The 26,046-nt window shown below is 45.5% G+C and overlaps 1 protein-coding gene across 3 annotated transcripts in view; it reads right to left on the bottom strand.

Moving 5' to 3' along the window:
• The window catches only part of LOC146797818 (SPARC-related modular calcium-binding protein 1-like), a 485,550-nt gene extending 460,451 nt beyond the window's left edge, over positions 1–25,099 (bottom strand). For all 3 annotated transcript variants that reach the window (XM_085627669.1, XM_085627670.1, XM_085627673.1), the window contains exon 1: positions 24,964–25,099. In XM_085627669.1, coding sequence (XP_085483795.1) covers positions 24,964–25,047 — 84 coding nt within the window. In that variant the 5' untranslated portion in view covers positions 25,048–25,099. The remainder of the gene's footprint in view (positions 1–24,963) is intronic.
• Positions 25,100–26,046: the final 947 nt, after the last annotated feature.

Genomic DNA, 26,046 nt, shown 5'->3' with positions numbered 1-26,046 from the left:
TGCTATAAGTATGTAGCATGGCTTAGGTTTCTGCATATAAATGAGTCAAGACTAAGATCTGCTGGGTCATTTGAATGAGGAATAAAGCTTTGTTCCTGCAATCACTTACATTTGTGACCAGCTTCCTCATTGAGAGCAGATATCAAGCCAAATGTGTTGCTGTGACAGACACACTGGTACGCTCTGTTAATTTTCACAAAACACGCAACACCATTCGCACTGCAACACTGAGGACAAACAATGCCCCCACAACACTCATACGGTAATGCAGAGTACAAATAATGCACCTCACAGCAGTCCTATTCGAATACACCACAAACAATGCATCTCATATCACTCACAATGCAATAAAGGGATAAAGAAATGCACCACAGAGCACTCAGACTGCAAAACAGAGCACAAACAATGCACTCCCCAGTACTCATATTGCAATGCAGAGCACAATGCAAACTTACTTATGTTGCAATACAGAATATAAATAATGCACCCCTTAACACTCACATTGTAATACAGAGAACAAACAATGCACCCCACATCATTCATATTGCAATCCAACACACAAACAATGCACCCACAGAGCACAATCTTCAAAAAAGAACACAAACCACAGCACTTGCATCTCAGTGCATGCATACTGCATCCCACAGCACGGCTTCTTCACACAGACACAATACACACTATGCTCTTAGTGCAACCCATCAGATGTTTAGGTTCAGACATAGTTTACCACTTTGCCAGCCTTGTATTAGTTCTTTACAGTACAGCACACATGCAAAGAAATTTGGAGAAAAATAACTTTTGTCCAACTTTACCACTGCCTCCAGGAGGTGTAGCTTTTTGGTGCAAAGCCCTGTGTACAAATGTTGGTAGATTAAGCTTTGAATCAAAATCCATGGGTGGCTGCATCAGAACGCCTAGAAAGCACACTTGTGACACTCCCTTGACACACGGTAGTGCATATAACGTCTTTGTGTTACGTTAGGCCTACTTTCCAATATAAAACAAGTTGTGCGCTGGAAAGGAATTATCAAATTAACACTTTGGGACGATTTCCATCACTTTTGGTGGGACTACAACGGTGCAAAGTGTTGATAAATATGTACCTCAGTGTGCATGGCCGGCCTGCCCCACATTAACCCTAAAAGTCTCAGGCACTTGGTAATAATTCAATTAAAAAATAATCTTTCAGTATCATGTATCTCTCCTTACTTCACCTCACCTCTTCTACGATACCCCCCTCTCTACCTCTACCCGTGTCACCTTTTCTATGTACTGATACCCTGCTGCTTTAGCTCAACTCTCTCACGCCTACATCATCTGTTCAATATACCTGTTTTCTCCACCACTCTCTAATTCGTTTTCATGAACTTGCCCTTCTATCTTTACCAGTCTCTGTCCTAACATATGATTTCTCTACCACTTACCCACTTTCTGTACATCACTGTTCGGTTTCCATGCCATCTCCCTGTATCTCTCCTCCATCTACTTTAAAGTCTCTGTCTCATATCTATTCTCGCCTTACCTCAACTTGTTATCACTCTAAACCCTACCTCTACCTCCTTCTCAACCCATCTACCTCACCAACGTCTCTCGCCTCTCATTCCTCTGTCTAGATCAAATCTCTCTCACTACCTCACCTTTGTACCCCACTGCTCTTTCTCATTACCTAGCCTCTCAGTTTACCTCACTATTTGTTTGTTACCTCAACTCTCCACCTGCTCTCTCTATCTCTTTCTCGATTTCTTTCTTCCTATGTTCCCTCTACCTCTACCTCTCTTCCTTCATTACCTTACTACTTTCTCTATCTGTGGTTCTTTATCAGTTTCTATCTTAAACTCCTCTCACTTGCACAAACAAATCTGTGCACACCTGTGTCAATTTCAATGCATCTCACGTATCTCTCTTTCTCCCTCTCCCTCTCCCTTTATACAGCCCTCTTCCTAACCCCTCTTTCTCCACCGAAATCTTAACCTCCAGTCATGGCCGGCATTAATCGCAGGTAGTGGGGTGGGGGGGCAGGGGGACGCGCGGGGAGGGGGGTAAGGGTTACTTTAAAAATAAAAAAAAACGTACCTGCCCGCCGGCTGTGTCCCGCGTTTTCTCGCTTCCTGCTCCTGCTCTCCTGCCTCCCATAGGAACAGGAAGCAGGAAACCTCCCTCCCCTCCCCTAAGCCAATCACACCGCTGCAATGGCAGTGTTGTGATTGGTGGGGACGACGTCCCGCCAAGGGCTTGCGGAGAGGCCATTTTTGCCATGTAGGCTGCATTGCAGCCTGCATGGAGAAAGGGCAGAGTGCGCATGACTCAGAGGGCCGACCAAACAGTCACGGCGCTCTCAAGAGTGGTCAAACCACTCCTCCGCTGCTCGCAGTGCAGCCCCGCCACCCACAACTAAACATAAATGGTAATAACAGGTAGGTATTACTATTTTATGTTTCTGCTTCTTGCACTGCAAGAAAGCAGTGGGGCGACGCGCCTCTGCCCTAGTGGAGGAGCCGCCCCTGTTCACCTCACAACTCTCTACCACACCCATGCACTACCTCTGATTTCAACCACATCTATTTTTCTCTACCTCACCTCTTTCCACTCTACACTTCATTTACAGGTCGAAGCTTACCAGACAGCTCAATCTACCCCACTCTACCCCCTTTCACTCCAATCTATCTCACCCACTTCAATCTACCCCAATTCAATCTACCTCACTTCAATCTACCCCATTCTACCCCAAACCACTCCAGTATGATCCAATCTGCCCCTGTCCACTATAATCTACCCCAGTCCACTCTACCCCAATCCACCCACTCCACTCTACTCCACTCCAGTCCGATTTACCCCACTCCAAGCTCCACTGCTATCTAGCCAACTCCTCTCCACTTTAATCTACCCCACTCCACTCTAATCTTCCCCACTCCAGCACAATCTACCCCACTCCACTTTAATCTACCACACTCCACTCCACCGAATCTACCCTACTCCACTCCAATCTACCCCTCTCCACTCTACCACACTCCACGGCAATTTACCACACTACTCAAATCTACCCCACTTCACTCCAATCTAATTCATTTCACCCCAATCCACCCCACTCCAATCTATCCCACCCCACTCCAGCCCAATCTACCCCTCCCTTAGACACCCCAATCTACCCCAATCCCATCTACCCAAATCTACCCCACTCCAATTTATTACACTGTACCCCACTCCACCCCAACCCTCTGTAATCTACCCCACTCTAATCCACCCCACTCTAATCTACCCCACTCCAAACGACCATACTTCATTCCAATCTAATCTACTTTAATCCACCCAATCTAACCCACTCCACCCTAATCCACCCCACTCCAGTCCAATCTAACCACTCCACCCCGGGGCGTGGCCTGGCAAGATGGCCAACAGGACATAGATCCTTGTCGCTCAAATGGCCTGGCCAGCATCCTACAGACTCCTGCCTTTGGAAGCACCTTTACCGCCAATGGTTACCTGATCCTATGAGGCACTGCACTGGGGATGGCCGATCATCGGCTTTTAGGGCCCCCGGGACAGTTGGTGAGTGGGGTGTGCACCTGACCTCGTCGGCACTGCGGCAGGTACTGTTGGTGTGAAGCAAAGTGCGGCGAGACTCTCCCTGCCCGTATTGCTGAAATGCTGGGGGGTCATGAGAGAGCCCAGAGGAGCCCGTCTGGGGCTGCAGACATGGGTGACTACTGCAGCCTGACTGTAGCCCTCTCCCTTGTTGGCAGGAGGAGTTGACCTACCATCGCTGGTGCGGGGGCCACACCTGGAGAAGTGTGAGGAGAGCCGGCCCGGCCTTCCTTGTCACATGGCTGCCATCTTGCAGAGCTGGCGGTGTAAACAGTGCACCGGCCCACGTCAGAAGTGATACTCCTGCCCCCGGGAGGTGACCTGCAGTGGTTGCAGGGGGCACTGGTTGACTAGAGGGGAAGATGGAGAGGAGGCTGAAAAAGGTGCTAAGGAAGTGGAGGCCCCGGGAGAGATTTGCCGTTGTGCCGCTCCTTCTACTGAATCTGTATTGCCCCACGTGCTGCGGCCTGGAGGCCTGGGGCTGCCTCTCTGCTGTTCCCTTTGACAAGTGAGTAGGGGGCACTCAACAGAGTTGAAAGCTTTTTGACTAGGCCATATCTCTTCCTGCCTCACACTGACAATTTATGTGTTCCTCTTTGGGGCGAGGCAACACTGAGTGGGGACACTGAATATTGGGGACACAAATCCTGAGAAGATCTCTCTTCTGGAGCCCCAGAGATGCAGCGTTATCACTCTGCGAGTGAAGGGAGACTGGCTGCCTAGTGGGGATGCCTTTGTAGGCCCGGGTAAACCTGTCACCCTTCTGACAGTGAGGGACCCCTAAGTGAATGAGGGGGCCAGGATACCTTGCTCTGCCCACCATGGGCAAAGATGGCAGTCGAGATCTGCAGCTATCAGCACTATCACCGAGTACACTACTTCCCGACAGCCCTCCCAGTGCCTTGTCCAACTGTGGGGTGTGGAATTGATTGTGTCTTCTCCGAAGCATGAAAGAGAGCCATCTTGAGCTGACCTTCTAGTGACTATCCAGGAATTGCGAGTCACCCTGGAGCACCAGATAGAAACAGTGTCCATCAATGTTAACCTGCCCCAGGAATACCTCCGTAAGGTAGCGGAGAAGGTGATGACTGTGAAGGGGAAAACTAAAATGCTCATGGGCGAGGCAGCAACTTTGAAGCTGTAGAAGGCCAGAATGACTGCTGTTGCTGGGGAACTGGAGGCCAAGGTTGAATATGCGAAGAGCTACTCCTGCCACAGTAACATCTGCCTCCTGGAGTTCTACGAGTGGGTGGAAGGTGTCTCTGCAGAGGGTTTTTTGGAACAGTGAGTATAGCAGAGCCTGAGACCAATGGGGCTGTCGGACATCTTTGTATTTGAGAGAGTGCACCGTGCACTGGTGCCGCCCAGCGAGCTTTAATTGCAAAAATCTTGAACTACAGAGACAGGGATTGCATCCATCGAGCAGCTATGGAGGGTGCCATCTTGAAATATGACAATCAAATGAGTGCTATCTTCCCCGACTACACAAAAAACTTTCAGGAAAAGCGCAAGTCTTTCCACGAAGTGAAACAGAAACTGCGAGCAATGAACCTTAAATATATGGTACTCTACCACTCCAAAATTAAGGTATTGTCTGGTGGGAAAGCCCATTTCGTTGAGTGCTTAGAGCACCTAGAGGAGGTGGAAGCCAGTGTCCCTCCAGTGCTTCACCTGATAGAAGAGGCAGGGTCTGAGGCTGCAGCTCAGAAGGCGGTAAGGCAGCCTTCCAACATCACCTTGTGGGGGAAGTTATAGTACGTTGGAAACGGTAGACACGTATCTGTCTCCCTTGCATCTACCCAGGGTGGGGGAAGAGCTGGTGGAGGACCTCGAGGTGGCTATCACACTGGAGGAATTGAGAGCCGCATTACATATGTTGCTGCGAAATAAGTCGCCAGTAGGGACGAGTTCCCACCATATTCTATCAAGGTTTTTCAGCAGATTTGTCTCAGAAAATGCTTTAGGTATTTTTGGAAGCCTAGCAGGTGTCTTCCTGCCAAGTATGAGAGAGGGGCTTATTTGTATGATGCAAAAACTGGAGAGGTGGGCGGATCCATCATCATATCTCCGACTTACTATGATCAACACTGCTGTTAAGGTTCTATGCAAGTTGTTTGCCAACCGGATGCGCCCGGTCATAACCAGTCTTGTTCATTCCGATCAGTGCATTTTTATCCTTGGGCATAGTACGACTATTAACCTGTGGAGTCTGACGCATGTGTTGCATGAGGTGAAGGATGGCAGAGAGGAAAGGCATTGGCCTTTGATACAGTGGACTGGAAGTACCTTCTGGGCGTGATGCAGGCCATGGAATTCGCTCCCCGGTTTCAGGCCTGTTGTATACTACTCCATGCACACTAGTTTGTGTGGGATAGCTTTGTTCCGCATGACGGGACATCGAGCATGGTACTAGGCAGGGCTGTCCACTGCTGCCTCTCTTGTTTGCTCTGGCAATCAAGCCTCTAGCTGCACAGGTTCGGCAGGTTATGTATGACTGGGGAATAGACCTTGGGATGGGAAGACATATTGTCTTCCTTTACGCTGATGATGCCTTGTTTTATCTTCAACCCCAGAGAGAATCCCTGAATGTACTGCTGCAGTTGTTGGAAGACTTTGTGGTGGTGTCCATGATTAGGGTTAATAAAAAAAAGTCACTGCTATTCCCTTTATCGGGGCTGGTGGGGGTCCCTGTGGAGTGTCTCCTGGAGTTAGGGTTGTGGTGGGAAACTGAGCATTTTTTATACTTGGGGGTGATGGTGACCCACACTGAGGAAAAACAGTTGCAATACAATGTGGGGAGGGTTCTTGAGTCCCTTCAGGCATCAGTACAGTTCTGGAATACTTTGCAGCTGTCCCTTATGGGCAGAATAGCAGTGTGTACAAGATGCCCTTTGCTGTGGGAATCTTCCCCCGGATTAATGTGCTCCTCACCTCACTCCTTAGGGCTGGTAAACGGAGTAGGGTAGCTCGAACGATGTTGATGAGGGGGTAAGAGGATGTCGGTCTTGCGGTGCCCAATCTGGAGTTTTATTATGACACGTCTTGCTTACAGCATACAGCGCAATGGGTGGTAGAAGGGGATAATGGGAGAAGGCGTTGGTGGCAGGTATGGGAGAAGACTGTAAACTCCCCGAGCTGTTGATGGCCGTGTCCGGGGTGCCAGCTGGGGCCTTTTACATCGTGCGTCAAACTGCCACTTTGTCACGGTGGTGTTCCAGAGGGACCACTTTAACAGGGAGCTACCGCTTTGGGCATGTCCTGTTTTGTCGGTTGGAGGTGCCCACATCCTCTCAGGCCTGGAAGACAGAGGGCTGCGAGCAGGTTTGGGATCTGTATCCAGATGGTATGTTAATTTCCTTTGAGGATGCGCAGCTGCAGTTCAGATTGGGGCCTGGGCAATTTCCCCCATATGTAGGTCTGAAGGACGTGGCCAAGCAGATCTGGATGTGCTTTACTGAGGCGCCACTAGTGTGGGAGGTCGTTGGGGCACTGTTGACCTTGGGTTCTGGGCGCCACCTTGTCTCCTTGATGTATAAGGCATTACAGGCAAAGGTTGTATGCAGGAAGTTACAGGTTCTTCGTGTCTGGGATGCAGACGTGAGAGCCCCAATTTCGGATTTGAACTGGGCTAGAATTGGAAAGTTATTATGGTCTGTGTCTGGAAATGCATGCTTTAAGTTGATCCACTTCAATTTCATACACCTAACATACATGACCCGGGTTAAAAAGCATAGGATTAACCCGGAGCGATCGCCCGCTTGTCTGAGATGCGGTTGCATAGACCCAGACTTCATGCATTTGGTGTGGGTGTGCCCTTAAGTGGGGGCCTTCTGGGCGGACCTGGTGAGCTGGCTGTGGGGTGTCACTGCCCTGGTGTGTGAATTAGTCCCTCAGCATTGCTTGCTAGGAAACATAACTTGGCGCAAGAAGTGTAAGATAGCATACTGATTCTTGCAGTTGGCCTTGGTACTGGCTGGGGGGGGGTTGCCATTACCTGGATGGGAGTGATGACCCCATGGAGGACCATTGGGTTCGCGATGTTTTGGAATGGTTGAAAGGGGAGGAACTGCAGCTCTGTCACGCACAAATGGGTGTAAAACTGTAAGCCGATCTGGAGGTTTGAGGGGTCTTTACAACAAGTTTCTCGGAGATGGGAGGGGAGGCACTACTGAATATAGTACAGCTGATATTGAATCGCCTCTGTCTGATGAAGCTGGCCAGGAGCATACTGGGTAGACCATGTTGTTTGGGGAATGTACTCTGCTGGATGTCCACACTGATGCTACTGTGATAAATTGTGCTTTCTCGGTGTCCATGTATCCGGACTGTGTAGTTAATTTGGTGTGGCTCAATGTCGACAATGCTGATCTGTTGCTTGATGTTTGTAAAATGATAAAGGTTGGAAAAACACTCCACGTCAAACTACCCTACTCCAGTCTACCCCCCACTCCAATCTACCCAATTCCACTCCACTCCAATCTATCCTAATCCACTCCAATCTACCCCAATCCACCCCACTTCACTCCAATCTACTCCAATATATCCCACTCCACTCTACCCTAGCCCTATCTAATTCAGCCCAATCTACACCAATCTGATCTACCCCAATGTACTCCAATCCAGTCTACCCCATTTCACTCCAATCTACCCCACTCCACCCCATCTACCCCAATTCAATCTGACCCATTCCAATCTACCACACTAATCTGCCCAACTCCCCCACACCAATCTACCGACTCTACCCCACTCCAATCTACATGAATCCACCCACTACCTTCTACCCCACTCTAACCCCACTCAACTCTATGCCAATCTACCCCACTCCACTCTACCCCAGTCTACCCCATTCCACTCTACCCCATTCTACCCCACCCCACTTCATCCCACTCCATGCCACTGACTTATAGCCATGCTGAACAGCAGCCACACTGGTGCACCACATGGATAAATCACCTTGCTAAAGCAAAAGCTCTCTCATAGGTGAGATCTATTGTCTTAGTAAATAGCTGTTCTTACTGCTGTTTATCCCCTCTCTCTACACTTCTTGCTGCCTGAATAGTGTTATCTGACTCGTCTGCTTATACCTCTTTTCATTTCGCCCGTTGCTACCTAAAAACTCTCTCTACTTTGTAACTCACTTTGTTTCTCTCAATATTTCAAGCCTCTGCCTTTCAACGTCTAACTCACTATGGGCCTGATTTAGAGTTCGGAGGACAGGATACTCCATCACAAATGTGACAGATATCCCATCACCCGTATTACAGGTCCAACTATATCCTATGGCACGTGTAATACGGTGGGCAGGATATCTGTCACATTGACTACAGAGTATCCTGTTCGCTGAACTACAAATTCACGAGTTATGTCTGTAGCTGGTTCCAGCGCCCCTCTCTTTCTACCTTACCTCTCTCTGTGCCTCACTCCTCAGTGTACCCCCCTCTTCTCCCTCGTTCCACATTCCCTATCATTATCTCTCTCTAATTCTTTACCTCATTCTGAAACCTTGCCTCTCTGTACCTACATCTTCCTATTTCTAGCTCTGTGTGTTTTACATTTCTCACAACCACATCTCTCTACCTCATCTCTTTCTTCTCCCCCACTTTATCTCCAGGTAAGGTTCTTATTTTTTCTCTGCACTCCTGTGGCTTGCCCCCTTCCACTTTTTTTCTTAGTCATCAGAGTTGGAAGTAATTGCCAAACCAAAGAAGTGCACACATACATAAACAGAGGAGAGGGAAAGACGAGGGAGGGGAAGATAAATAAAGAGAAAATCATCAGATATTTTTAGACAAAATAGTGAAAATCCTCGAAGCAATGGCTTGACTTCTCACTGGTGCAGCAAGAATGCCAGTGGTGAAGGTGGATTTACTTCTGATAACGAATATCGAGCAACCAAAGCTACAATTTCAAGCATTGCGTGCACAGGGATTATTTATGGTTATGCACTAGCCCACTAAGCATCCGCCCTCACAGTGGCTTTCCTACAAAAAGAACAGGCTGGCTCATGTAAAATGTTGCTTGATACCAACAGGAATGTAGATCTAAATGCATAAAGGAATGGCTTTATTAATGCTTGTTCAAGCTTTCTTTGTCTACTGTTTGTCTGGCAGACACCAGTCAGCTTGTATTTCAATATATAAATGTATGTGCATGTATGTCTTAAAGGTTGCTTTTCTACTATGATAATGCAAATCCACAAATGTACCTTAACACGTACTGATATATTAAATTAATCAATTGCAATCCCATTTTTATGCTTGTTTAAAGCTCACTAAAGCCTTAGCATTATTGCACACTTACACGCATTTTAAATGAGTTTCCATTGTGGTATCCTAAGCATTAGACTGCACATTTTAGTTAAACGTTCTAGTAAGCGTAGCATCGTTCTGAAATTTGCACATCGAAGCAAGGATTTCAGAAGGTAGTAGGGTCAGCCTTTTACTTGTGAAATATATTTCTTCTTCTCAACGCTTTCTTGCATCCCTCCCTGGAGAAGAGCCTGACGCCTGCTCATTAGTGCCTATCTGTAGGTTTCCTTTTATCACATGTTTCGGCTTCCTTTCACCGCCACTGATAAAAAGTTTCTAAATGTTCACTAAAATGTATGGATTTTACCATCACATGCTACAACTGAGCGAAGACGAAGCTCTGGCCCATTGATTAGACAATTACATTATTTATTTTGAGTGTATGCTGGCTATTTTGGCATTAAACATGCTAGATTTCTATGCGCTATCCCAAGTGTCTGTTTTTCTCTAAAAAAGAAAAAAATTATATATATACGAGGACGAGGAAGAGGCAGAGGGCGTGGCAGAGGCAGTACAAAATCTACCCCAGCACCAGAAAGACAAGAAGATCTATCCGAAGGGAGAAAATATCCCCTAAGGAACAGAACCTTCAAGAAGTAGAAGAAAGAAATACAACGAAAGAAGAAAAAAATCTAATAGTGAACCTCTCAAGCTACACTTTATCAAAAGATGAACAGGCAGTACTAAACAAAGGACTCTCATTCTGCCCTGAAAGACATCTCAATTATACAGACACAAAAATCGACATATACAAATATGTACGAAAATTAAAACTAGCTAAAATACATGCTGGAAAAACTAAGGAAACGGCAGATGGGAATACAGCAGCAAGCATTGAGAGAAGCACAACAACAAGCCCTGAAATAACTATAGATCAAATACAAGACATAAAAAATCTCTTTGATCTAGAACATAATTTGGATGAGGAGGAATACACAGAAAATCAAATCCTGGGGGAACTGGGAATAGAGACCTCTAAGTATGTAAGAAGTGGACTCAGAAACAAATCCAAACATTGCCCTCAACTAACACCCGGAAATAAGATCGATTTATTCTCAGAAGCAGTCATGAAAGAATTAGAAGGAATTCAAAAAACAAGAAATGAAAACAAAAATGAAAATCTTACAAGGAAGGAAAATCAAGCATTAACAGATCTAAAAAATAACCCCTTAATAATAATAAAACCAGCTGACAAAGGGGGAAATATAGTCATTCTAAACACATCAGACTATATTAAAGAAGCTCACAAACAATTGAACGACAATACAAAATATAAGAAACTAACTTCAAATCCGATTAACAAAATGATTGTGGACCTGAGAAAGAATCTAAATGAATGGCGATCACAAAATTTAATTAACGATGAGGAACAACAATATCTGTTTAAAGAATTCCCAACCATACCAACTATCTACTTCTTGCCAAAAATTCATAAAACTTTATCCAACCCCCCATGCAGGCCAATCGTATCATCCTGTGACTCTCTATATGAAAACATGTCAACCTACGTTGACCATTTCCTAGCACCCATTGTGAAAAATCTGAGCTCTTACATAAAGGACACCGGAGATTTTTTAAAAATACTTGCTAACATTACTTGGAACCCAAATTTCATCATGGCCACTATTGATGTTGTATCATTATATACTTCTATCCAGCACAACATAGGATTACAAGCATGTGCCTATTTTTTAAAACAAAGGAAAATCACAGAACTCCAACATTCAGCCATGCTATTAACAATGATCAAAACATGTCTCAGCAACAATATATTTCTATTTGACAATGAACTATACCAACAACTCTGTGGTACTGCTATGGGCATTTCCTTTTCCCCAAATTTTGCCAACCTTACGATGGGATGGTGGGAGAAGGAAATAGCCTGGGGCCCTGATAATCATCTATCATTAGAAAAAATAGTACTATGGGTACGATTTATAGATGATTTATTCATTATCTGGGATGGAAAGAAAGAGGAATTTAAACAGTATTTTAATACACTGAATGAAAACCAAATTGGATTATCCTTCACATGTACAATGAGCAAGACCAGGATCAACTTCCTAGATACCACTGTGTATATAGATGAGGGAAAAATACAAACTACCTTACACAGGAAAACAACGGCTACAAATAGCATATTACATGCCAAAAGCTTCCATCCCCAACCTCTTATCAACAGCATCCCCTATGGGGAATTTGTGAGGATCAAAAGGAATTGCTCAAAAGAATCTGATGCAACCACTGAAATACAAGCAAGTGCTGAGAGGCTAAAAAAGCGAGGATACAGACCGAGAATTTTAAATAAAGCTAAAGAGAAAGTGGAATTAAGAACACATGATGAAATTCTAATGTCCAAGACAGATGAAAACCAACAAACGAGAACAACAGAGGAGACACACGAAGGAGAAAATAATGATTTAAGGAGTGAACAAAATGGAAAAGCACCAAGACTCATCCTGACATATAGCAAGGAAAGTACAAAAATTACTAGAATTGTTCAAAAATATTGGCATCTGCTGATACAAGACAATGATATTGGAAAATCAATCGGGATGAAACCTAAAGTCACCTACAGAAAAGCAAGTTCGATTAAAGATCAAATTGTGCGAAGCCATTTCACAACACCAGCAAAAGAAACATGGTTAACACAGCAACAAATGGGGTTCAAAAGATGTTCAAATTGCAAAGCATGCAAAATTGCCATAAACAAAAAAGAGATCTATGATCCTGAAGGCAGAAAAATAACAATAAAACAAAGAATTACCTGCACAACACAATATGTTGTATATGTAATCCAATGTGCATGCGGCAAAAAATACATTGGAAGCACCACATGCATGCTTAAGAAAAGGATATTAGAACATATCAGAGCAGTTAAGAATAAAAATATTAACTATGCAACAGCAAAACATCTCAATAAATGTCAAAACAGTGATTGGAGGAAGATGGAATATTTCGGACTGGATACTATACCATCAAATTTAAGAGCAGGAGATAGAAAAAAGAAACTGCGCCAGTTGGAGTCAAAATACATAATACGGCTACGTACAAAGACTCCGAGAGGATTGAACAATGACGAAGAGATGTACATTCATTTGTAAAGCTGAAACAGAGACAATGAGAGACTGAAAAAGAACTAAAAATCAGTACAAGAAATTATCCCCATATATGGCAGCAAGCGACGGGATACCAATCCAAAAATAGAGGTCACAAGTGAGAGACAGTGACGTAACTGTATGAAAAATGTACTATACAAAGAATTGAACTCTCCAAGTGATCAAATAGACACTAATCAATATGAATATATTAGCAAATGCCATAAAGTTAAAATGTAGATAGCTCAAAATAACGATAATATTGTTGTAACTGTCATTGGAACATCGAAAAACTACAATTCCCAGAAGGCAATGGGGTTGTCTCTTAATTAGTGTGATTATAAAACAGATGATGAAAGTAATGTTTCCCTACCGTGACAAAGGCTGCAAAGCCGAAACGCGTCGGTTGACAGACTGGCTCTGTTTTGAATAAATATCTAAAAACGAAGGATTGATGTGTGCGACTAAACTTTGTGCAAAAAAAAAAAAAAAAAAAAAAAAAAATATATATATATATATATTTATATATATATATAGATATATATAGATATATACATATCCAAAACACCGATTCCTCAAGATTCCCTGGCTCCGGTATCAGAAAAGGAACGGACACCGATTTCTTCGTGCTGGTAAATTTTCTTTGTACAATGTCCTATTCCGCCATGACTCGTTTCAGCCCCTAGAGGCCTTGATCACAATATATATTACACACTGCCAAAAGCCAGCATGCAGTAATGGTAAGATCAGAGTTTGCACTGAAAAGCATGTGGGCCTCATTTATGAGGGTTGGCCGTAGGGCAGAGCAGCAGGGCTTCCTGCTGCACTGCCCTACGGCCAAAGAAAAGGGCAGGAATGTGCGGTATCTAAAGGATACATCCCATTCCTGTCCTTTCCCCTGCGCCGGCGCACAATGGGCTGCTGTGCACCAACGCAGGCACCTTTGCAGGGATGATTATTTTTGTGCAGGAAGGCAAACCATCCTGCACAAAATCAATCACAAGAGGCTTATTCCTCTTTCTATGTGTGCTGCAGAAAGAAAAAGGAAAAACGTCGAGAAATAAAGATAATTCTCCTTGTTGTGCCTCCCTTACGCCTCTCCTGGGGAGGCATACGTTTTGGCGCTGCCTCAGATTTCCAATTTCTCGTAAATCTGGGGCAGTGTCAAAAAGTGATCGATGTTGCCGGGAACACCCCCAGTAACACCCATTGCACGACCCTTTAACACAGAAAACTGCATCAAAGGGAACAATGTTTACGAGGCAGCATTAAGCCAAAACAAGCATTGGCATAGCCAATAGGTCTCGCCTTTGGGACCTTATAAGTGCATAACTAAATACTTATAAGGTCCCAAAAGCGAGACCTATTGGCCATGCCAAGCGGCAGCGGCCATACGGCCGCTAAAGTGAAAGTAATCGCGGTAAAGCGCGGCGCGCGCGCCCGTGCACATACACTGTAGCTTTAGGCTGGCCTGGTAGCACTTTTTGGAGCCCTCTCAATACGTCTCGCCAGACCAGTGCATGCGCTGGGCAGGCGAGACCTAAAAAGTGGCTTAGTGCTGCCCCGTAAAAATGGAGCAGGCTCCTGTGCCACAGAACGTCACAAAAAGTGACGACCTAGTGCCACAAGGGGCCTGATAAATAAGGCCCTAAAGGTGGCTGCGAGGGCCCAGTAGCAGTGTCTGGGGCTCGAAAAGGTTATAGAAACACTTAAAATATATTACAATAATATATATTTTTAAAGCGGACACAATAGCTCATAAATCACTGGCACTGAAGGGAACTATTTTCTCAGTGGGTGGCGGCATTGTGCTTTGACTGAAAATCATCCCACTCGCACAGAAAGTAACGAATGGCTGACACTGGTTGACTCATTGTCAATTTTTACCTCACTACAGGTTTTTCATCCTGTAATGAATAAATACTTGCTCGTTGTGTAAAATTCCATCCATTACTTGGTGGGAAAACATTGTTTTGTTCATTTATTTCTCTTGATTTGTGGCAGATATTTCTTGCACCAAACTGTGGGAGAAAACGCCTGCAATTTGGTCCGAGAATTTAGTCCTGCTTTGGGGGCAAAATAGAGGCTAAAGAAGAAGTCTATGACTTTCAATCAGAAGGTTATGGGTTTGAGTCCCACTGTTACCATGGTTACCTGCCAGTTTGAATGTCCCTTTAAGTTAAGAGGAAGGAGTTTCGACAATATCTGCAAAAAGTCAAAAATCACTAGGTATGATATTGCAAAACTATAAGCAATAGTATTGGTAAAGGGACATGATTTCACTTGTAGCCACCTGTACAGTCTCATTACATTCTACTTTCAGTTCCTGTGTCATATGCATGTTTTCATCCATCAAGGTTTATTTGTGGTCTTGTGATTAGAGTCTCAGACATGCATCCTGAATGTAAATGATTCTTGCTCTGCTGTGTCTGTTTTGAATTACAAGATGTTTCCATGATGTCTACACTAAGTGAATAGTCCATTGCTTTCACACTGCCAAAATAAAACCACATTTTTGGTAGCAAAAGAGTTGGCATGCAGTCACTACATTAGTACAATTGCAGATTGTAAGTCTTAGGTATTGTCTGACATCGTTCGGGGGTGGCAGTGAGCAGGGAAGGGATACCTCACCCCAACCGCAGTGTTTGAGGACATTTGCCACGGATGTCCTAGGGTACTTCCTACTATAGTTCTGCAAATAGGACAAAGTATACCCTTTCCACACTTCACTCTTATGGTAGTGGGAGCTTTCAGGCAAACACTTACCATGTAGTGTAAGTGGAGATAGGTGCTCAGAACTCAAGTCAACCAACAGGCACAATAATATAATGGCCAAATCAGTGCTTATATTTTAATTAAATAAATTGCTTTAATCATGCACCTAAAGGAAATACTATACACTCCAAAGGTGACTTCGGTTACAGGGTTGCAATATACCTAAGAGCCCTAGTGAAATTTCAATGGACTCTATGGTGCCTGCTCCCCCCCTTCTCTCTTTTTGTCCCCAGCGCTGGTGTCAGGGGTCTTCATACTATGGAGGCGCACCAGTGGAGTTGAACAACGCATGTAGATGGCTTGTCAGATGTTGCAACCTCCATACCGATGCAGCCAGGCACTTGTCTATGGCAAATGCATTTCATTTTCACCATTGAAAGGCTATCTCTCCCATAGATTAACATGGGAGCTGCTTTGTAAAACTTTTACAAATGTAACTTGCCTGAGGAAGCTGATGGTATAGTGGAGTTTAGTATGCCGGAACTCAAGATTTAAAAATGAATCTTTTAGTAGAGATATATTGTGTGTTTGGAAGTACCACTTTTAGAAAGTGGATATTTCCTTGTCTAACCATCCATGTGCCTCTACCTGTTTGTGTATTAGCTGTCTGGGTTTTAGACTGACAGGGGCTGGTTTGTGCATTCACACTAGACAGGGGCACAAAGGGGGCTGAGGTGTGACCTGCCTTTCCTGGGTGACTTATAGTCTGGCTGATGGGTCTGGCCTGCATCTAGAGAGGTGGGAGGAGTTGCCACATGCACCTGAATGGACTATGTCTGCTTTCCACAATGCTGTCTCCACCTCCTGTAGTGAACCTGGCCTGAGCAGGACCGAACTGGATTATGTGTGCCAGGAGAACTTTGTTTGTGCCAAAACCACAGAACTTCAAAGGGAAATGTGGCATAAATATTGGGGCTCAGACCCCATGACTTTACAACTCTTTTGGATCAAGGAACCTGCCAAGAAGAAGAGCTGGAGAAGAGGTGAGGAGAGTCTACCATTTTGCTGTATGCTTTGCTGTGTTGGCCTGCAGTAGCTGCTTCGGTCTTAGGCATAGAAAGGACTGGACTGAACCTTCTGCAACTTCTTCCTGAGTGTCTCCAAGGGCTTGAGGAAGAGCGTGCCCCCTGTTCAAGAAGTCTCAGGAAAAACAAAGATTTCAAGCTCCTCTGGGTACCAGCTTCTGGAACTTGGTGTTTCAGTTGCCACAGAAGAAAAAGCAACACAACGCCATCTCTAACGCCGCTGCTGGCTCCTTGACCTGAATATAATGCAGAAGGCACCACTGCACTTTGCACCGCCACCCTGATCTCATCGACTATGCCGTTTGACGCCACCACTGAGCCGCTGCTTGCCCCTTGACCTGTTGACACTGCGCTCCACACCACCTCACTTCACACTGTCACCCTGGTATCCCCACTGACTCCACGTCACCAATGCCGCTGCCTAAAACAGGACCTGTGGACCCCGCTCGTGGACAACACGGAGCAGCATCCCGCTTCACACCGCAGCCCTGGTCTCACCTTCGACGACACTGCAAGCTGATCTTGACATCACTGCCTGCACCGTAGTTTGGGGGCACTGCTCATAAGTTACACAATGCACAGCTCTGTCTCACATCGCAGCCTTGGCCAACCAATGCCAGTGCCATTGACTCCAGATCGTCCACTGACGCCGCTGCTTGCACTGCTACCTGTGGGCCCCGTACACCGCATTGCCCAGTCTCGCACGTCAGCCTTGGGTCTCCCGATGACAGCGCCCCAGCAATGACAATGACGCTGCCGGCACCGTGACGAGCACCGCCGCACTTCACACCACAGCCCTGGTCTCACCAACGCCACTGGACGACCGTTGCCGAGCCGCTTCCTGCACCGCGACCTCAGGGTACCGCACGCCACACCACTACACCTCGCACTGCATCCCCGCCGCTGCTGCTCCCAACTTCAACCGCACGGAGTTCGACCTGCAACATGGGTGACTTCAAGGGCCGAACGACTCCTGCACCGACCTCTGGAACCGCTGCCTGCCGATGCTGGCTCTATGGAGCTTAACGCAAGGTCCCTGACGCCCTCCATTTCTAAAGGTACTGCTTTGCGGATCTTCGCAACGCCGAAGCTGGCCCGCAACACCGCAGCCGGCCAGAACTGTTTGATTTGTTTGTTCATTATGCTGTGATAGCCCCGGACGGCGCTATTGACTTCAAGGAACTGTTTTTAGCATCTATTATTGCTTATTGAAATTTTTCAATAATTGTATGTTCGAATCTTATCGTTTTGGTCTTGTTTTACACATATAAATATTGGCTATTTTTCTAAAACTGGTGTGGTGTCCTTTTGTAGTGTTTTCACTGTATTACTGTATGTTATGTTCAAATGCTTTACACACTACCTCGGAGATAAGCATGGCTGCTTGTGCCAAGCTACTAAGAGAGTAAGCAGGGGTTATTTTAGAAGTGTTGCTCCCTTACCCGACTAGGAAGAAGGGTCCCTACTTGGACAGGGTAACAACCTGCCAACTAGAGAGACCCGTTTCTAACAATAAGGTTAAAGGAACAGCAAATAGTCCCACTTCCAACTAAAACAAGACTATGGCAAAAAATATGCACAGGACTGTATCCTGTGACTCATTGTGTCCTGAGGACTCGAACTGCACCTCACTGCTAAGGTCAAATAAGTCTGACGTCTATCTGGGTTTGTGTGTGATCCCATTCACAGGGAATGTGTTGTAGCAGCTCAAACTGGTCTGTCTCTTGTGGGGAGGTACCAAGACAGATGTATATATGTTTGGGCCCTATCAGTGACAGCATAATCAAATTTGCATATGGTTGGTCCCTGTTGGTAATGGCCCAGTGAGCAATAAAACGATGGAATGGATTGTGTGCACAGTAATTACCAGTGGTTGCAGTGAATTTGAGCATTGCATCCAACACTTTGATTTTCTTAGTGAGTCACAGTAGATGGAAGGAGTAGATCTTGAGCTGTACCAGAGGGAGACAAGCTGCATCTCACAGTCCCAATAAGGCCAAAATACACCTAGCACTGCTTGGGTTCCCATTCAGTGGGTAAGTGACTTCGCAGTGAATGACAAGCGGTGTCTTTTAGAACCGATCTCAGATTTATTTGCATATGGTTGGTCCTGTCTGTAATGGCAAAGAGAGCAAAAACGATGTAATGAAGCTAGAGTAAATTCCAGTGCGTAAGATTAATTTACGCATACCACAGATCCCCTTTTAGCTTTCCCAATAAAAAAAACAGAATCAGCAAACAACAATCATTAAAATAATCTGTCTCTCCATTAAAACGTATATTCAAATTACCTGATAAGTTTTATGTTCAAGTAAAACTAATGGTTCAAAAATGTAAATATTGTATAATTCTTCTGTAAGTGAAAGGCTAAAGTAAATGTGTGCCTCAGTCATCTCATCAGCCGAAGTGTAAAGTTAACACACACACGAGCATGAATAATAATAATTACATTGAAGGCCAACAAACTTCAATGCTAAACACAAACACAAACCCCCTGAACAGCAACACTAAAGCTCTTTAAAAATCATGTGAAAACCAGCAAGATTCCTCGGGGACCAAACTCGCCAAAATATGCTTCTTGATCTAATCAGTTTTAGTAAGCCACCAGTCTCTCGGCTTTGTCAATACCTCTTTAGTTGTTTTATGATAAATGTTATTATTGGGGGAGCTGCCAGGCCCTAATCAATCTAAAAAAATTGGCTTACAGCAAAAGTAATTTTATGATCTCAAATAACCCTGGTTTCCCAAGCAGCTTGCTGCCCAGTCAAGGGTAGTAAAGCACATATCTCTGTAGTAAGTGTGCTCCCAGTGAAAGGGCACAGTGTTGGCATTCACGATTAAGTTATTGAATGGCTGAAGTGGACACACCACCTGCTCCTTGCTGTAGGCTGTCGTGGGTGGAATGAAAGATGTGAATGACACAATATCAGACACATGGACGGCGAGGCCTGTCTGAAAGCCCTTGAAAGTAAGTATTATGGCTTTGTATGTAAATGTTTTGTTTATTGTATATTGGCTTTTATGGCTATATAGCCGAAATAAAGTATTGTAAAAAAAAAAAAAAAAAAAAGTATATTATAGATATAACATTAGTAAAATCAAAAGGTCTGGGCTACCTCAAACCCTAATAAGAAGCTGACAAATTAAAAAAAAACACAAGGGGTTCTAGTCTGAAGTTACTCAACAGTGTAACAAAAAACACATACTTACCTCTAAAATTCCACATAAGTACCATCCATCATACACTCATACCTGTTAGAACACCTGTAACTATCAACTCCTACCTAACTGGAACACCGAATCGCAAGAAATGCGAAAATAAAGAGGCATCTCATCCCAGCTCCATTTCCACAAGACAAATAAGACACCCAACACTAAACTCTACTGCACCCCTTATGAATTAAACACAAATTACTCTCATATTTCACTATACTAATTCACCACTAATACTTTATGGGTTTACGGAGTAGCGGACTACTGCCCCAAAAAAAAAAAAAAAAAAAAAAAAAAGGCGCTTCAACACTCCATCAGGGGTAACAAGCGCTATATAAATACAAACTTTTTTTTCCTCTTCTATCCTTCCGCTATCCTTCCGAATCCAAATAACTGACTAACCTATCCACCACTTTAATAACTTTCATATTTCACTATACTAATTCAACACTAATTCTTTATGGGTCCTGGAGTAGCGTGCTTCTCGCCGAAAAAGCGCTTTGACGCCTCGTTAGGGGTAGTAAGCGCTATATTAATTCAATTACAATGCAATACAATGAATGTATTCAACCTCCTAGGCACCTAAACCAGTAGCAAAGCTAGCTGGCAAGATAGCTCAGTGTGTTGAGCCCTTGCGGTTGGGCTCTGGGTGTGATTTCCGGATCGTAACTATGTTCAAATCCAGCCGAAGTCAACTCAGCCTTCCATCCTTCCCAGATGGATCAAATGGGGATGCGTTTTGATTGGGCAATAATAACAGTATTTTAAATATTTTATGTGAAGTGCTTTGGATATAATCACTTGTAAATAGAATCTTTAAAAAGGTACATACCCTAACCCATGCCACTTAGAACACGCCACAGTTAATCACTTAGTAACACTCCTTTACCCAGCCAGCTCAGCGGGATAAGTGCCAGCTGTAGAGTTCGATAAAAAGAGTTCTTTCACTAGGGTAACCATAACACTTATTGTTAAAGTGCCAAAACGCAATTAAATGGTTCATATTAAAATTAATAAACCCCACGGAACACTGCATATCCCAAAGTCTCAGCCATTCACCACCAGCAACCGTCCGTCGGTCCCTGAAATACAAATTAGGTCTCTCAAAACGGCGCACGGACGAAGAATCGAGAATCCAGTCAAAACAGCGCGAGAGCGCGCCAAGCAAAATAAATACCTGCGAACGGCAGCCCAAAACAAACACCTGTTCACCCCGGCCCAAGATAAACACCTGTGCACGCTGTAAGTAGTCTGAACAGAGCTCTCACACACCAGCTCCGTCAAACCCGCCCATCTGGGCTGCAAAGCAGCCAAGAAACCCAGCCGTAGACACCGTATCACGACTTTCATTGCAGGGAACCCTGAGCTATCCCCGGGGTCGTATAGCGAGAAACCCAGGGACTGCTGACTTAGATTGTTGTCGCATACCTCAAATTAAGCACCCAGAGAAATCTTGCTGACGCAGTTCATCACCAATGTAGCCGCCCTGCCCTTCCAAGACAGATGTTATATAGGCAGGGCGACTGGAATTATACAGCAAGGGAGGACAAAATTATCAAGAAAATGCAGATTCTGTGTACATTTTGTGATGATGTCAGATCATAGTTTTATGCTTACATATATTAACACTGTCTGGACATAGAGTTCACCTCATTGGCAGGAGTTTAACACTCAAATACTGCAATAAGTATCGAAGAGGTGACCTGCAATGCGCAGCAACAAGTCACTGCATTTTTTATATCTTTTGATCCGTTTGACCTAGAAACTATTTTTGTTACAATCTGCAAATTATGCAGCAGATGATGGATGATGTGGCAAATGCAACAAATTCAAAATTATGCAAAAAACGACCAGGCTGTAGCATCACATAATTCCAGGGCCCCTGCTTATGCGCTCTTATGCTGGTGTGCTGCAACCTAGCACATCTGCAGTGTACCCCAGCCCTCTGGAGTAGTTTGTAGCTATATATAATGTGTATTTGTATAGTACATGTTCACCCCCCCCCCCACACACACACACACACGCGGATCTTCTCGGCGCTGAATCCAGATATGTATTGTTACCCAATTGTTACTTATTTTACGACCTGAAAGGACCCCCGAAATTCGAACCTGCAAACTTGATGTCAAGCACTGATTTGTTCAGTGGATCCATTAATCCTCTAAATCACAACAACCAGCTCCAAAATAGCTCCCCTACACTTGAGTACTGCTCCCTGCCAAGCAACATAGCAGCCACACACACCAAACTACTTGCTATGTACCAGAACACGGCACTGCTGCATCCAATTATAATGCCCTGCACACAAGTACAGCTGCTCTTCACCTCAACTCAGCAGGAAAACACCACAACACAGCTGTTCTTCAGCCCAACGTAGCTGCCTTACACGATAAACTACCTGCTACGTACAATAATACAGCAGTGCTGCATCCAATTATAATGCCCTGCACACCAGCACAGCTGTCCTTCACCTCAGTTCAGCAGACGAACACCCCAACACAGCTGTTCTTCAGCCCAGCATAGCTACCACACACACTAAACTACCTACTATATACCAGAATACAGCAGTGTTGCACCCAGTCATAATGCCCTGCACACCAATACAGCTGTCCTTCACCTCAATTCAGCAGAAAAACACCACAATACAGCGGTTCTTCAGCCCAACATAGATGCCACACACACTAAACTACTTGCTATGCACCATAATACAGCATTGATGCAAAAATCCAAATACCTTGCACACAGGCACAGCTGTCATTCACCCTAACTCAGCAAACACCCCAACACAGCTGTTCTTCAGCCCAACATAGCTGCCATACACTATAAACTACCTGCTACACATTAAAATATAGTGGTGCCACACCCAATCATAATGCCCTGCACAACAATACAGCTGTCCTTCACATCAATTCACTAAACACCACAATACAGCTGTTCTTCTGCCCAACAAAGCTGCCACACACATTAAACTACCTGCTATGTACCACAATACAGCCTTGCTGCACCCAATCAAATTACCCTGCACACAAGTACAGCTGCCCTTCACCGCAACTCAGCAGAAAAACACCACAGTATAGCTGTTCTTCAGCCCAACATAGCTGCCATACACTATAAACTACCTGCTATGTACCAGGCTACAGGACTGCTGCACCCAATGATAATGTCCTGCACACCAGTACAGCTATCCTTCACCTCAATTCAGCAAACACCCCAACACACATCGGTTATTCAGCCCAACATAGCTGCACACACTAAACTACCTGCTTTGTACCATAATACGACATTGCTGCACCCAATTAAAATGCCCTTCGCACAAGTACAGCTGTCCTCAACCACAATTCAGCAGACGAACACCCCGACACAGCTGTTCTCCATTCCAATATAGCTGCCACACCACACTAATTCAACTCTGCCCCCACCACAATACAGTAGCTCTGCACCCCACTCAAGCTGCCCAAACCTCGAACACAAATGGCATCTAATTCATCACAGCTGACTTACATTTGCAATCGTGCTTATTCATTACAAATTCACCTAAAATGCTGATATTCAACAACTACACAACAGACATGCTTCTGCACTCCAACCCCACTCCGTGCTGCTAACCAACACCAAAGCACATCACTTATTTCTGCACCGAAACTCAACTCTAGTTCTGATACAACTCAGCAAAAGAAATGACATACTGATGCACCCGAAATCCAACCCCGTTAATGCAGTACTCAAAGCAAATCCCTAAAGATGCAACCCTACACCAAGCACAGTAGATACACAAGTTATTCTATGAATTCAAATGCTGCTGTTCCAGACTGCTGCCCACCATCGCAACCGAAGAGATAACCGGGCACCCTGTATCCAATCACAATTCTGCTTTCGAATCCAGACATATCCCCTACTCAACCACATGAATGTTTTCAGCACCGAAAAAGACATACTGCAGTACATGTGCCAAGACTGTTGTCCAACACAACACACCCCTGCGCCACAAATCGGCTTCAAATACGGCCATCAAAAACCCTAGCACAAAAGAAGGTCATTTATGCCAAATCACCCCCAACACAGCGACAGCACATACCGTAAGATCTCGGATCCAAAACCAGTACTCCTATCTCGCGTTAAGCACGAATCATACTCCTGCATCCAGGATGCAACCCCGCTGCTGTTGTCCAATAGAGGACACATTCCTGTACCTACACAACCCCCTGATTTTGCCATCCATGTGTCAAGGAACACCCCTGCCACCAGAGTAAGACCCCTGCTCTCCTGTCCCATACGGCAACACCCCTGCACTGTACTCAGTGAATGCACAGACGTGCTTAAAGGAGTATAAAAAGATCTCTCGATGCTGTTTGTGCCACTGAACAACACCAGGGACACACCCTTGCAACTCTAATGTACATGATACTAGCATACTACTACTGCGCCCCTGCCTTACTCCAACACTCGGATTAAAACATACTACCCCTGCACCCAGAATCACCCCCTAATGCTACTGCCCAACACAGACACATGAAGTACCCCGCAGCTTTGAATACTCCCCAAATGTGATGAGTACATCTACTACTGCGCTCTTGCCTTACTCCAGCACCCAAAATAAAACATACCACTGCATCCGGAATCACCCCCCCAATGGTACTGCCCAACACAGACTCATAAAGTTCCCCGCAGCTTTGAATACTCCCCAAATGTGATGAGTACATCTACTACTGCGCTCTTGCCTTACTCCAGCACCTGAAATAAAACATACCACTGCACCCGGAATCACCACCTAATGATACTGCACAACACAGACTCATAAAGTTCCCCGCAGCTTTGAATACACCCCATATCATATGTGCTGAGGTACAGCTCCTAGAAATCATATAGTGTTAATACTCCAGCAAGCTGCGTCGCGTCCCTGGCAGCCCCCCTCCCTCAGCTGCCCCTGCCGTCCGACGCCACCCCCGGCCCTCGGCTCCTTACCGGGGTCCGGTCCCAGTGCGGCGGCGCGGCCAGGGCGGAGAGTGCGATCAGCAGGAGCCTCGCGACGGGAGGGGCGCGAGCCATGGCGGGGCTGCAACGACTCCGACTACTCTCCGCTCCGCTCTCACGGCCCTCGGGGCAGTCCAAGGTCCGGAGCTCCCGGCTTCACCTTGGGCTTTATAGGGACGCATGAAAGGGGGAGAGGAGACACACCCACAAACAAGCCACCGTGCGCTCCAAGAAAGACAAGATCCCCGTCACCTCCCTCTCTCTCTCCAAGGGAGTGAGATGCCATTCGGTACCTCCCATCTAGACACCGAGACCCCCTGCGTACAGGGGGCACCCGCGGAGACCCAAAACAGCAACACAACAAAGCAGGGACCTCACACCACTGGCGCACAGAAGCACAACCGCATCCACTGATAAAGCAATGCCACTCAAAGGCCCCATGTAGAAATTACATCTTTATTCAGAGCAATCCCAACCTCGCATACAATGCAAGCACTCCAACGACCCTCTTACTGAAATACACTCCATCACCCACTTGGCGGGCACAGACCACCCCACTGGACAGAAGCAGAACAACCTACATCCACAGAGCAGGGCCAAATAAGGCCCTGGTTAGCAAAATACCCCCAACAATGCCCACCTTGGTGATCAACCCCCCCCCCCTTCACACCGTGTAATTCCAAACACCTATAGAGCAACATATGTAAGAAGGCCAAACAGCAATGTAACCCACCCACCCAGCATGCACAACATAACGTCCAACAATGCACAGGACAAGACTGCTAACAAACTCCAAAACTCCACAACACATCCTACCTTGACAGCAAGCCACCGAAAACCACAGCACACACCCCGCCTCCAACAAAACGAGCACCAACGATCTTAATAACACAATACACCCAGGGAGCCCTAGTTCCCAGGGTCCAAGGGCACCGACAGGTTACTGGGACTCGATTGTGTCAGCGAAGGTAATTTTTAACACGTTTGTTCTGGGGTCCGTGCACTATTGTCATCCATAATTGAAAGCCAAGCACCCCCTTCAGTACTTGACTCTCAAAGCTAGGACAGAGTAGC

The sequence above is a fragment of the Triturus cristatus genome, chromosome 9 (assembly GCF_964204655.1).
Source record: "Triturus cristatus chromosome 9, aTriCri1.1, whole genome shotgun sequence".
Lineage (NCBI taxonomy): Eukaryota > Metazoa > Chordata > Amphibia > Caudata > Salamandridae > Triturus > Triturus cristatus.
Note: the sequence above shows the minus strand (reverse complement) of the source record. Positions and strands in the feature narration are given on the sequence as shown.